This window comes from Aedes albopictus, chromosome 3, assembly GCF_035046485.1.
Source record: "Aedes albopictus strain Foshan chromosome 3, AalbF5, whole genome shotgun sequence".
NCBI classification, from domain to species: Eukaryota; Metazoa; Arthropoda; class Insecta; order Diptera; family Culicidae; genus Aedes; species Aedes albopictus.
In genome coordinates this window covers 448,187,352-448,201,379 of record NC_085138.1, presented here as the reverse complement: position 1 = coordinate 448,201,379, position 14,028 = coordinate 448,187,352, and the positions used below count along the sequence as shown (strand labels likewise).

The window sequence follows — 14,028 nt, the reverse complement described above, 5'->3', positions numbered from 1 at the left end:
CTAAATTGATCTAGGTAGTGATAGTGTTGGTACGTACGCCTATTATGCAAAAGTTTGTTCGTGGCCTATGTAAATATTATACCCGTTCCAATTTGAAGATTTGATATAACACCTAGGTCCTTGCCTAGGTCACACAACCGGAAAGTATTCGTTATTCAATATTCGATGGGCTTGACTGAATATCCTGGAATCAGCCGCGATATCCTTGCTTAAAACACCTCGGATAAACAAAACTGAACTGCTTTATTGGTAAAAATGAAAAACGCACCGTCATACACAATGTTTAATCTATTCATTGAATATCCAACTTAATAATAAACAGTAGTAAAAGTGTTTCCTCGACCAATTTGACGAAGCCGTTTCTTTTGTTGCCCCTAAATACAGCCTCATCCCCGATGATACAAGTTGCTGCTCAGATTGTTTTCACAGCTGTTAACAAATAAACAGAAATTAAGAAATTTCCAATTGAAAGAAACTGCAGAAAACCATGGGCAAACCTTATTTCCTCTTCTCGTCTACGTGACAGTTAGTTGTGACATGGAAAGTCATGGCATACTATCCAAAAAATGTTGCGGTGGACGGTTAAGATTAAGACATTAATATTTATTAGGCAGTATTAGAGTCGGTATTAGAAGCTGTCCCACCCCTAGGTGCACACTATTGTGTCAGTCCGATTTGGGGTGCAGTCAGCAATAAATAATCCTAATCTGGATGTGTCGCTCCTCTCTTCACTCGCTTTATTCATTTAATCGTTATCTCCAGGTCGTTCACAAAAGGAAACAAATCCCTTGGCAAATCCGGTGTTTCTACACTCAGAAATAAAAGTATACACGGAATAGGAAGCAATCAGTGAAGTACTAGATTGAAAGTAGTGAGCTGGATTTTTGTATGGTGAGATAATCAATTCTCCGTTTCTGCAATGAAATTGTGCAAACAGCGTGGGTTATATGATTTCTTGCCTAATTTGATGCTGTTTGAGCAAAAGTTTGGGTAACTGTGTTGTTGAAGTTGTAAGAAATAAATAATACAACAACACAGTTAACCAAACTTTTGCTCAAACAGCATCAAATCAGGCAAGAAATCATATAACCCACGCTGTTTGTACACTGATAAAATTCCAAACGTAATGTTTATGTATGTTGAACCTTTTAAATTTATAAGACCTCGCAGAAGTTACTTTTAAATGTGCTAACATAAATATTATAACGATTGTATTCCTTCTTATGCGGTGAACCATAACACTTATATTATCACATTGATTTAATTTATAAGTGAGCAAACATAAAAAGTAAAGTTATCCTGCTATAGTTAAAAATTATGTGTGTCCACCTATAAATTCAAAGTTTGCCCGCTTTGATTCAGGACCAAAACGACGTCAGTGTTCGCGCCAATCGAAAGCGTCGGAGAATCTTCTGCTGAATCGAGCGAAGGTATGAACCTTTTAAATTTCTTCATGAAATATCTGTTGAATTATTTATTTTTCAGCAATTTCAGTTGCACCATATTAAGAGGCAGGAGGCAATGGAAAATACTTCAGCGAATCAAGCATCTAGAAGTAAATCCAGACGGCTTCAGCAATGGACCCTTTCGTTATTTCAAGACCAGTTCTGCGTTCCCGGTGATAATACAAGATTCAAGGATGACCCCGAATGGCGTTCGTCTTAGACTGCAGTACGGCCAAGACGAAGCAACAACAAGCGAGACGGAAGTTGAATCGCCAACGAAAATAGAACCTGAACCTACCTCTGCCACCCCCACGGATGATGATGACGACCAGGGAAATCAGACGCTGTCCAAGGGAAACCGCGATGGTGAGAGATGTCACTCTGGATCTATCAAGAGTTCCCGGCCGCGACACGATGATAAATCTGGACAAATCCACAGTGACGAGTTTCAGCAAGCGCAGACGGAGGTCCCATCTCGCAATTACCGGCCTGGGCCAATGGAACAATGAGATTATTATGGAAATCCGTCGATCGCTCACTGTGGCGTGCAAATTCAATAATATTTTTATTTATTAAGATTAAGAGTTCATTAAATCCTTGACTTAACCTAAAACAAAAACATTGTTTTTTTTTCTTTTTTTATGGATTTGCTCTTATTTGAAATTTACCTATAATTTTTATAAACTACGCATACATAAATTTAAAAAATCCCAAACATAATTTTTATTCATCACCTGAATAAATTTCATTTATTGATAGGCATAATTTTTATATGTGGGCAGTTTTATAGAATTTATGTTTGCAAACATACTTTTCAAAGGTGATGCCAAATTGCAAAAAATTATGTAGTTTCACACATAATAGTTATACGGAAAATATCTTCGGTGTACCATTTCATTGCAGAAACGGAGAATAGGATAGATCGGTGAAGTACTAGATTTGTAGTAATGAGCTGAATTTTAGTATGGTGAGAAGGTCAATGGGGCACGTTCGGTGTAGTACTAGATTTGTAGTAATGAGCTGAATTTTAGTATGGTGAGAAGGTCAGTTCTCTGTTTCTGCAATGAAATGGTACAAAAAGCGTGGGTATTATGATTCCGTGCCTAATTTGATGCTGTTTGAGCAAAACTTTGGATAACTATGTTGTTTATGTTGCAAGAAATGGACAAAACAACAGCACTGCTGCCCAAAGTTTTGCTCAAACAGCATCAAATTAGGCACGGAATCATAATACCCACGCTTTTTGTACCATTTCATTGCAGAAACGGAGAATTGATCTTCTCACCATACTAAAATTCAGCTCATTACTACAAATCTAGTACTTCACCGATCTGTCCTATTCTCCGTTTCTGCTGTGAAATGGTACAAAAAGCGTGGGTATTATGATTCCTTGCCTAATTTGATGCTGTTTGAGCAAAACTTTGGGCAACAGTGTTGTTGTTTTCTCCATTTCTTGCAACATAAACAATATAGTTATCCAAAGTTTTGCTCAAACAGCATCAAATTAGGCAAAGAATCATAATGGGGCACGTTCGGTGTAGTACTAGATTTGTAGTAATGAGCTGAATTTTTGTATGGTGAGAAGGTCAATTCTCCGTTTCTGCATAGAAATGGTGCAAAAAGCGTGGGTATTATGATTCCTTGCCTAATTTGATGCTGTTTGAGCAAAACTTTGAATAACTATGTTGTTTATGTTGCAAGAAATGGAGAAAACAACAACACTGTTGCCCAAAGTTTTGCTCAAACAGCATCAAATTAGGCAAGGAATCATAATACCCACGCTTTTTGTACCATTTCTATGCAGAAACGGAGAATTGACCTTCTCACCATACTAAAATTCAGCTCATTACTACAAATCTAGTACTTCACCGATCTGTCCTATACCCACGCTTTTTGTACCATTTCATTGCAGAAACAGAGAACTGACCTTCTCACCATACTAAAATTCAGCTCATTACTACAAATCTAGTACTACACCGAACGTGCCCCATTGATTATCTCCACGGAGAAAAATCGATGTAGTTTGGAACAAATAAAATCTTGGTTGTTTTTCAAACTAATAAAATGGTTGTTCAAAACTTGTATTTTATAATTTCAAAGTCACATTTTTTGTTGTAAGTGAATATGTCACTTGGTTGTTCCTACCTAAGGACATTATTAGGGAACAACCTTGTTTTTAATTGTTATCAACTACGTTATTTATTGTTCTTAACAATCATATAGTTTGTTTTTACCAAAAGTTAGGTTGATTAAAATCGATGTGGAGCTGAATATTCAACCTAATATATTAGGTTGATTAAGCCAAGCGGACATGTTACCAAACTAATATTTTGCTTGTAGCGAAAGTAAACAAGAATTTCGTTATCATCAAACTAAATTATTAGTGTCAATTTCTTGATTTTGCTTTGGCTGACCAAGCCATGTGGGAAATTACACTGTTGAAAATGCTTTGACATCCATGTGCACAACAGAACATGTGCTCGATGAACAAATTGAGATTTGAAATTATGAAAAGAAATCCACGTACTCCGGTGAGTCTCACCGGAGTACGTGGATTTCTTTTCATAATTTCAAATCTCAATTTGTTCATCGAGCACATGTTCTGTTGTGCACATGGATGTCAAAGCATTTTCAACAGTGTAAATTATTAGGTTATTATTTGCTTCGTTGCTTTGTTTACCATTCCTGCCTTTTGATTTTTGTGTGGCGCAGTAGTTTATCATTGAGAAAAGCTGCAAAGTATTTATTCGTAATTTAAATAATTCTCGAATAATTAACGGATTATCCCGAAACATCAGGTGAGTGAAAATAAAATCTGTAAATAACAATAAAATACGCTCTTATATTAATTACATTTTAGTTTACAATACAACCGGAGTTCTTAAATTCATTCCTGATTCATGTCCCGGACTGGTAAGAATTATGAAAAACTTTACATTTTCGAAACCAGTGCAGTTATTAATCGTTTACAGAAGCGCTCTGCGACAGATCATAAAAATGATTATGGAAACTCTGACAATTACGGATGGTTCCGGCTCTTCCCAGGTGTGGATTGAAATTTGTCCGGGACTGATCCGAAAATGACCAGAACGGTCAATTTCCGCAGAAGGCATCACTTAGGATAAGTCAAGTTCAAAGTAATAGGATCGCAATATATGTACCTCAATCCGTTTAATGATCAATAAATAACAGATAAACTTATTTTTATGATTGAAATTTATTAGTTTAATTAAACTAATTTGTTTCGGAAAAAATAAGAAAAATAAGAGGGTGGAATAGCCGGTTTCTCTTTTCAAACTAGTATTTTTGTAACAAAAACCAGTTTTTGGTTGCTCCAATATAATCTGATTTGGTTGTTTCAACCTAAAATCCAGATTCATTGCACAGCTGTCAAAAGAAAGAATTAAAAAATTGGTTGTTTTTAACTAATGCTTTGTTGAGCTTAACTGCCATCGCCCGAAAATTTTAACCTCGTTCTTTAGTTTGTTGTAACCAAGGCGAATGCTTCAGTTAAACTAATATTTTGTTTGTGCAAATTTCAATCTGAAATACTGGTTAAAATTACCTAAGATTTGGTTGTATTTACTAATGTTTTTTCTCCGTGTCACCATACAAAAATCCAGCTCACTACTTTCAATCTAGTACTTCACTGATTGCTTCCTATTACTATTATTTATGCATTTTGTATCCGCATCTCTCTCACTCTCTTTCTGTTTTCATGCTATCTGGTGCATCGCCTGGGTTGACGAAACACTTCTCTTCAACCCAGGCTAAACAGCAGATAGCATGAAAACACAAAGAGAATGAGAGAGATGCGGATACAAAATGCATAAATAATAGTGTTTCCGTGTATACTTTTATTTCTGAGTGTAGAGTTTTTCAAATGTTATTCCATCTAGTAATAATCTAGTACTACAGTCAACGATACCCTACAGCCGGTCTACATCCATCGCATGTCTATCGCTGTCAATTTGTGTTGTGACATCCGAATTTTTGTTTTGTTTTGCTTCGGCGCTCGCAAAGTTTATCGCGTTTATCCGCAGTGTTTATCCTCTGTTCGCCGGATTTACGATTTTGTAAATTAAAAATGAGATTTCTCCCGAGTTTAATCGTATAGATGTGCCACAACGTGACCGTCCAAACGTAGATTTCATCCGGCCACAATGGTCTCAATAGATATTCTTCCATACGTCGTCGTCGTCGTCGATCGTCCAGTAAGTTTACAACTCGCTCACTAGCTGATGGGCAGTTGTTGCTATGCGGTTCTGCTTCCTGCCACGACTGACCGGTACATTCCGGCTGCGGTGCTGTTGTTTGGTGACCATCCTGGCACTCATCACCCTGTCGTATTACCTGATAGATAGTTTGATAATAACGGTAAGTACCAAACCGACTGCCGGTCGGCTGGTGAAGACCCGTTCTTTGAACAGAACCGGGCATACCGTGCTCATAACAGTATGCTGTCTATATGTATTAGGGTGGGCCATTGTGATCATCTTCTCAGATCATATAATTGTAAATTTTTACAGCACACATCGAACAGCAGGTGTGCAAAATGCTACCAACCAATCGACGTGGTCTACACGTGGGTCAATGGCAGTGATCAGAGATTCCTAGATCAGCTTAAGCTCTACTCGCTAGTGCGGGACAAGGCACGCTACGATGACAAAAATGAGCTGAAATACTCGTTGCGATCGCTTGAGAAGTTTGCGCCCTGGGTCCGCAAGGTCTACATCGTAACCAACGGCCAGATCCCGTTTTGGCTCAATCTGGACAACCCGCGAGTGCAAATTGTTCAACATGCGGACATAGCGGACGAGGACACAACGTTGCCGACGTTTTCCAGCGCGACCATCGAGACGTTCATCCATAAGATACCGGGACTTTCGGAGAACTTCCTGTACCTGAATGATGACATCTTTCTGGGAGCGGCCCTGTTTCCGGATGATCTGATAACGCTTTCGGAAGGGGTGAAAGTGTTCACGGCTTGGCAGGTGCCCGACTGTGCGTCGGATTGTCCGTGGATGTTTGTCGGCGATGGATCGTGCGATAGTCATTGCTACGTGGAGGAGTGCCAATTCGATGGAGGAGATTGTGACCACCCGGACTATCAGAACCACATGCACGAGATGGAGGACTACAACATGTCAACGGAAGAAGGTGAGTTGTTTTTAGGGGTGGACTAAAAGGTTTATGAATTCAATGGAAAAAAATGAAATGGTGAAAGGGATGCGATCTCAACGATTATAACTTTTTTTTTAATTTATGAGTGCACCCATTTTTTCCCCCATCTGTGGAGCCTTTTAACCACTGCGTCCATTATTTAGGAATGTTGTGGTATGACCCATATTTAATTTGGTGCTAGTCAAATATCGTGTCACAATTGAGCTGCGATGGACATTGGTTGATGTAACGTTGTAGTTGTAACACCCTGATCCCAACTAGGAACAACACGTTTTTATAAAGTTTATTACCCTGTTGGGATTACTTCTCCAAATTTCCAAGGGCTCTAGAAACCCTTTACCAAATATCGCCATTCTGTGATGGGACAGCACTCGGCAGTTGCAGAGTAAATGCTCGGCAGTTTCGTTTTCCGTTTGGCTAAAACGACACTCGGAGGATTGGATTTTTCCAATCTTACTTAGATGATATTTACTCGGGCAGATTCAGTATGGACCTGGCTTTTTCTGCACTGGGTTTTGTGAACCTTTTTGCTTGCTTGGATGTATCCGTGGTATTCCAATTAGATTCCACCGTGGACATTCCCCAAGTTTTTAGTTTCATCCGAAGAGCACACTCAGGAACTCCACAGAAGATTCAGGGCCTACGAAACGAAGCTTGATGCCGCACCCTGTCTTGCTAAATTGTCGGCGTTTTCATTTCCCAGAATTCCACAATGACCGGGCACCCAGTAATTTCTTTTCAGATGGCACACTCTAGAATGGCTTGAACTTCCGCTTGAAATACAGTGGGACTGCATCCCATTGGTATAATAGCCTTACTGATACCAGGGCCAAAAACACCAGCTCCAGTATTTTCTCCCATCTTGGACCCATCAGTATAAAATACAATAGAACCTGGACGTAAACTTGGCCCACCAGCATCCCAAACATGGCGACATGGTTTCACCACTTTGAAGGGAGCATCATAGTTTGTCTTCGTTATCATCAAATCTTCGACTGTTTCTATGTCCATGTTTAATTTGAAGTCTTTAATGATCCTCAAATGTCCAACAAGATCCCCGTCTAGGACTTTTTTTTTTTTTTGATGCAATGGCAATATATTGAGAAGGGCTTCCAAAGCAACTGATGGAGTGCTTTTCATTGCTCCTGTCATATCTATATAAATAAAAATGTAGTGGCATACGTGGGACCACGCATAACTTGCGAATGGAAGGTCCGATTTTGGTTGTCTTAGTTGTATTCTGTTAGTTTTCACCCAAGAAAGGTTTATGAGGTTAAAAATATAAAAAAATGAACGTTTTTGAAAATCGATATTCCATACATTTTGACCGGGGACTTGGTCTTTTCTTAACAGTTGAAACGTCAAAAAAAACGCAGTAGGCAAGACAAAGTTTGCCGGGTACAGCTAGTATATATATACAAGCAAGTCTTTGCAGCTTACTTAGCTTCTTTTGAGAGGTTACCTCATTTGTTTTGGGCCACCAAACAAGTGAAGCATAAGTAATCTTAGGCCGGACTATTGCAGCATAGATCCTGTGAATCATGTTAGGTCTAAGACCCCAGGTTTTTCCTAAGCCTTTGCTGCAGACCCAAAGGGCATTGGTAGTAAAAGTAAAAACAATAGAAATAGTTCATACTATGCATCAAAATGTGTTTTATAGTCATTTTTTATCAATATAATCTAGTTTATATACAATAATTCGAAAACAGTAGACCGCGGAATTTTGACGTCTAAGAAAGAGTTGTTTATTTAGTCAAAATGAACAACTTTTTCGAAGACATAAACTATCTAATGTGTAACAGTAAAAAGTTACATGCTAGCACTACTTATACATACATATACTGTTACTAAAAAGCTATTATCTCAAAAACACCAAAAAATACCTCTCCAAATTTTTGGCAGTATGTTCACCTAGTATTGCTTCGTATTTGCTAAGCAAGTTGAAGTTGCGATTTTTTGCGCTTTGCGAGATATTAAGGCATGAAATTCACACTGTTTTTTCGAATTTGTATTTTTATTTTTAATTTTTAATGACACATTATGCATTAGGAAAAAATTAAACTCACATGGTTTCTGGTAAAAATGTCAAAATTAGCTTAAAAAACTGTTTTTTGCCTTTCTCGTACACTAAGTGTACTGGAAAGGCTATATGTTCACTACAAAAATGGCTTTTTGATACAAGGCCCGGAGGGTCGAGTCACATATACCAATCAACTCATCTCGACGAATTGAGGTGATGTCTGTGTGTATGTATGTGTGTGTGTATGTATGTATGTGTGTATGTGTGTGTACAAAAAACTCACATCACTTTTTGACAGTAAACCTCAACCGATTTTAATGACCGATGGTTCATTCGACGCGGAATCTGGTCCCATTGTTTCCTATTGAAAATGGTTTGGATCGGTCCAGCCGTTCCGGAGTTATGCCCATTTAGGTGTTCCGGACCGGTACCCCAGGAAGGGGCCAGATATGAAAATGCTACAACCCTATGCATGCGACACATAAAACCGCGGCATTTTCCATAACCTGATGAACGGTATGCAGGAAAATACTCTCAGACCATATCTGACCGGTAGTGTTCCAGAACCGGTTCCGGGTGTCCCGCCGGAAGTGGCCAAATAAAAAAGTGATCCAAATCCATGCATGCGACACATCAAATAGCGGCTTTTTCGATAACCTGATTAACGGTATGCAGGAAAATAGTCTCAGACCATATCTGAACCGGTAGTATTCCCGAACCGGTTCCGGGTGTCCCGCCGGAAGTGGCCAAATATTAAAGTGGAGCAAACCTGTGCACGCGACACATCAAATCGCGGCTTTCTCGATAATCTGATAAACGGTTAGCAAGAAAATAGGCTCACACCACATTAGAAACTACAGGTAGTGTTTCGGAACCGGTTCCGAGTGTCGCGCCGGAATTGGCCAAATACAAAAGTGAACCAAACCCATGCATGCGACACACCAAATTGCGGCTTTTCTGATAACCTGATGAACGGTAAGTTTTCCTGCGTAGTCTTAGACCATATCTGCTTAGTCTTAGACCATATCTGAACCGAAGGTGTTCCGAAACCGATTCCGAGTGTCCCGTCGGAAGTGGCCAAATACCTAAGTGAACCAAACTAATGCATGCAATTCATCAAATTGCGGCTTTTTCGAAAACCCGATGAACGATTAGCAAGAAAATAGAACCAGACTACATTAGAAACTACCGGTAGTGTTCCGGAATCGGTTGCAGTTGTCCCGCCGGAAGTGATCAAATGTAAAAGAGAACCAAACCCATGCATGTGACACACCAAATCGCAGCTTTTTAGGTAATCTGATGAACGGTTAATAAAAAAAAAATCTCAGACCACATTAGGGAAAACCGGTAGTGTTCCAGAACCGATTCCGGGTGTCCCGCCGGAAGTGGACGAATGTGGAAGGAAACTAAACACATGCGTGCGGTTCATTAAATACCGGCTTTTTCGATAACCTGAAGAACGATCAGGAAGAAAATAGTCTCAGATCACATTGAAGACTACCGGTAGTGTTCCAGAATCGGTTCCGGGTGTCCTGCTGGAATTGCTAAAATGTAAAAATGATCCAAACCCATGCATGTGACACACCAATTCGTGGCTTTCTAGGAAATCAGGTGAACAGTTAGAGGAAACTAGTTTCATGCCATATTTGGGACAATTGGTACTGTCCTGGTTCCAGATGTCTCGACGTAAGTGGTAAAATGTAAAATTGAACCAAACTCATGCATTCGGTGCATCAAATCACGGCCTTTTCGATTACCTGGTGAACGGTTAGTAAGAAAATAGGCGCAGACTACATAAGTTACTACCGGTAGTGTTTGTGGTTCCGGGTGTCCCGCCGGAAGTGGCCATATACAAAAGTTAACCAAACAAACACATGCCACACGTCAAATTGCGGCTTTTTTGATAACCTGATTACCGGTTAGCAAGAAAATAGACTCAAACCACATTAGAGACTACCAGCAGTTTTACAGAACCAACTTTGGGTGCTTTGCCGGAACTACGGAAGTGAGCAAAATCATAGCAAGCGATAGATATGTGTAATTGTTCTCTTCATCATGACAAAACTAAAGTGATCTCAGAACTCATCAAATCACACCATTTCAGATTCCTACTCATCCTTACATTCAACGTTGTATGGGAAATTTAAAATTTAATCGCAACAGCCCTGAACATTTTTTTTCAATCCCCTTTTGCGTCTATAATTACTACATAAAATTCTGATGTGACTGGTTGCGCCCTCGCGCTCTGTAATGGGGTTGAAATTTTATTGGGATTTAGTTTGGGAAATTTCACTTGCTTGCTTTTTTTTTGCTCAATTTTACATGGATCTTGTAATCAGCGATAATAAAATATAGCCTGAAGTGTACAGAAAAAACTTTGTCGACGACCCCAACCTGGTCTGTGGTTGTGAAAAAGGTTATATCTTAGCTTGTAATCATCGTCTTCATATTGATTGGCCTCCATGACAGTGAAGGTGGTCAAGCAGTCAACTGAGAGCTCTGATATTTTTAAGCTCTGCCTATACGTTGAACATAACGTCGGAATATGCGTCATCAATAAGTTTTTCTACTCGATAATGGCTTTGATAAAATTCTTGCTTTTCTCAATAAAGTATTCTCAGGATTCAGGAACACTTCGGCCTACGTCGACATCATGAGTACATATTCGACGAGAAAGGCGCTATCACCACTAGGTGGATTAATCAGGGTTTTTTTTTCATTGATTGGTTTTTATTTTTTAAATAACTCGAAAACAGTAGGCTGTGGAATTTTGACGTCTGAGAAAGAGTTGTTTATTTTGCCAAAATAAACATTTTTGCCGAAGACGCCAAGTCTCTAGGACGTAAAATAAAGAAGTCCACCAAACAGGCGGCCCCTAATTCATGGTGTCAAGCGTACCGTGCCTAGGAATGAATGGTTAGAGGGGTTTAATGAAAACTTAACCGTGAACGGAGCCTGTGGAGTACCAGGGCACCCTCCACAGTATTTTGCCCTTACTGTGTTAAACGGAGCAATGACGCAGTGGACCTTATTTGTCTCCGGGATAATCGGCCACTTTTCTTACGTCTCAATTCCGAGGCTTAATAAAAGGGGGTAAATGAAATTTTTTTATGGCAGGAATCAAGTTCGTACAGGTGAACCTTCATCACGCAAAAGGTGCTTCTGCTGTGTTGAGTCGAAGGTTTAAAAAAGAAGGAATGGAAGTGGCGCTTATTCAAGGGTCATGGTCCAATAAACGAAAGATTCTTGGAGTTCTGACACGAAATAGTAAACTATTTTATGATGAGCAACAAGATTCTCCCAGAACCGCTGTCTTAGTACCTATGCTTCGTTTGTCTGGTGGCCAAAAACAAAAGAGGCTACCACGCAATCAAAGGTTGCGAAAATTCAACGTCTTGCGTCCATTGCTATTACAGAAGCGATGCGAAGCACTCCATCAAAAGCTTCAGATGCGATTCTCAATCTGCTACCTTTGCACGAGTACGTGCAATTAGAAGCAGAAAAGGAATTGTTGAGACTTGAACGAGGTGAAAAGTTTATGCCAGGTGATCTTGTAGGTCACCTGAGCATTTCACAATATGTACTTCGAAAATAAGCCAGTAATGAAAATAGATGAAAATGATTAAAGACTGGATAGAATCTGTGAAAAACCATGATGTTCCGTACAAGTTGCACGAAACAACTCGTGCAGATTGGGAAGTCGGAGGTCCCACTGTTCGTCAAGGATCACTCAAATTCTATACAGATGGCTCAAAAGTTGGAATAAAAACGGGAGCAGGAATCTACGGCCCTGGAATACAAACATCAGTGGCGATGGGACACTATCCTACGGTGTTTCAAGCAGAGATTCTTGCTATTTTGAAATGCGCAAATATCTGCCTTGAGAGAAAATACAGATATGCAAATATTTGTATTTTCTCAGATAGTCAAGCTGCACTAAAAGCATTGTGCGCTTACAAATGTACTTCAAAGTTTGTCTGGGAATGCATTCTTTCACTGCGCAGGCTGTGCCAAGGGAATTCAGTAAACTTATACTTGGTTCCAGGTCACTGTGGCATTGAAGGGAATGAAATGGCAGACGAGCTTACTAAAAGTGGTTCCGATTTACAGTTTGCCTGCCCAGAACCATTCTGCGGTATATCAAACTATACAATAAAAATGGACCTGAAATGCTGGGCTGAGCAGAGGGTGATATCCAATTGGATGGACGTCAAAAATTGCAATCAGTCAAAACGATTTATAACACCAAATGCTTATAAAACCAAAAAGCTCTTAGAGCTCAACAAGAGAGCTCTATGTACATACATTGGCCTAGTAACTGGACACTGCCCGAGCAGGTATCACTTGAAAAATATTGGCCATATTCAGAGTGATATCTGTCGTTTCTGTAATACGGAACGTAAAACCTCGGAACATCTGCTTTGCAGTTGTGGTGCTTTATACACGCGCAGGCAAAGATTTCTAAATAGTGGTTGCTTGCAACCAGTGCACACTGGGCCACGAGCGGGATCTAGCAAGTAAAAACCTCTAGCGTTTTGGGAGTGCATTTTTTTGAGTTGGTGTCTTCGGAGACTTGTATTCATTTTACCTGCACTTTTATATGGTGATGAAAGCTAGTTGGTAATTTTGCCGCATAGGCGGCGCTGCGGTACTAACTTTTTTGTTTTACGTCCTAGAGGTTTTCCGTCTTCTGCAAAGTTGTAGAGCGTGCAAAAATAAGTAAAGTCGCCGAAGACACCAACGTTATGTGACTTCAAAAAACAAAATTATACTAGAAATAGTAAAATTTGTATGAAAATCACGTTTTCATAATCATTTTGAATGTTATTTGAAAATTTATCAATTTTAATACTTCACACGTGTTAATGAAAGTAGGCTGCGTCTTATAATACCAACTTTACAATTTTTCGGGTCATTTGAAATGGTTTTTGGACAAAATAGTAACAATTACTATGATTTTTACTAGCACTTTTTTCCAAAAAGTTGCAAACTTCGGCAAAATTTAATGCATACTTCAAAATATACCACTAAAGATCTATTGAATCTGAAAGTTTGCCGGAGGTAAAATTTGGTGTTTTTGAGATATCTTGTTTTTAAATATTGATATTTTTATACCAAAATTATTTTGAAAGAGAAGCAATTCTTTATTCCGGAGTTGTCCTGCCATTAGATCTTTACGGATCACTTTTAAATTAAAAGTTTTATGTTTACCCAACGCCTTAATCACTTCAAATTGACGTTTTGTGTTCAATTGTCTTGCGCATCAATGTATTAAATCGACAATGCACATATATTTATTGGTCTATTGAAAGAAAAAATAATAATGCTTTTTGATCCTGTATGAGCGACTTATGTTAGTGCAAAGTTCCGGTATACGAA

At 39.1% G+C, this 14,028-nt stretch overlaps 1 protein-coding gene across 1 annotated transcript in view; it reads left to right on the top strand.

The window, feature by feature from the left end:
• Nucleotides 1-5,430: 5,430 nt before the first annotated feature.
• Nucleotides 5,431-14,028, top strand: part of LOC115253452 (N-acetylglucosamine-1-phosphotransferase subunits alpha/beta) — a 12,271-nt gene continuing 3,673 nt past the window's right edge. The window contains exons 1-2 of the mRNA XM_029864567.2: nt 5,431-5,822; nt 5,975-6,605. Coding sequence (XP_029720427.1) covers nt 5,703-5,822; nt 5,975-6,605 — 751 coding nt within the window. The 5' untranslated portion in view covers nt 5,431-5,702. The remainder of the gene's footprint in view (nt 5,823-5,974; nt 6,606-14,028) is intronic.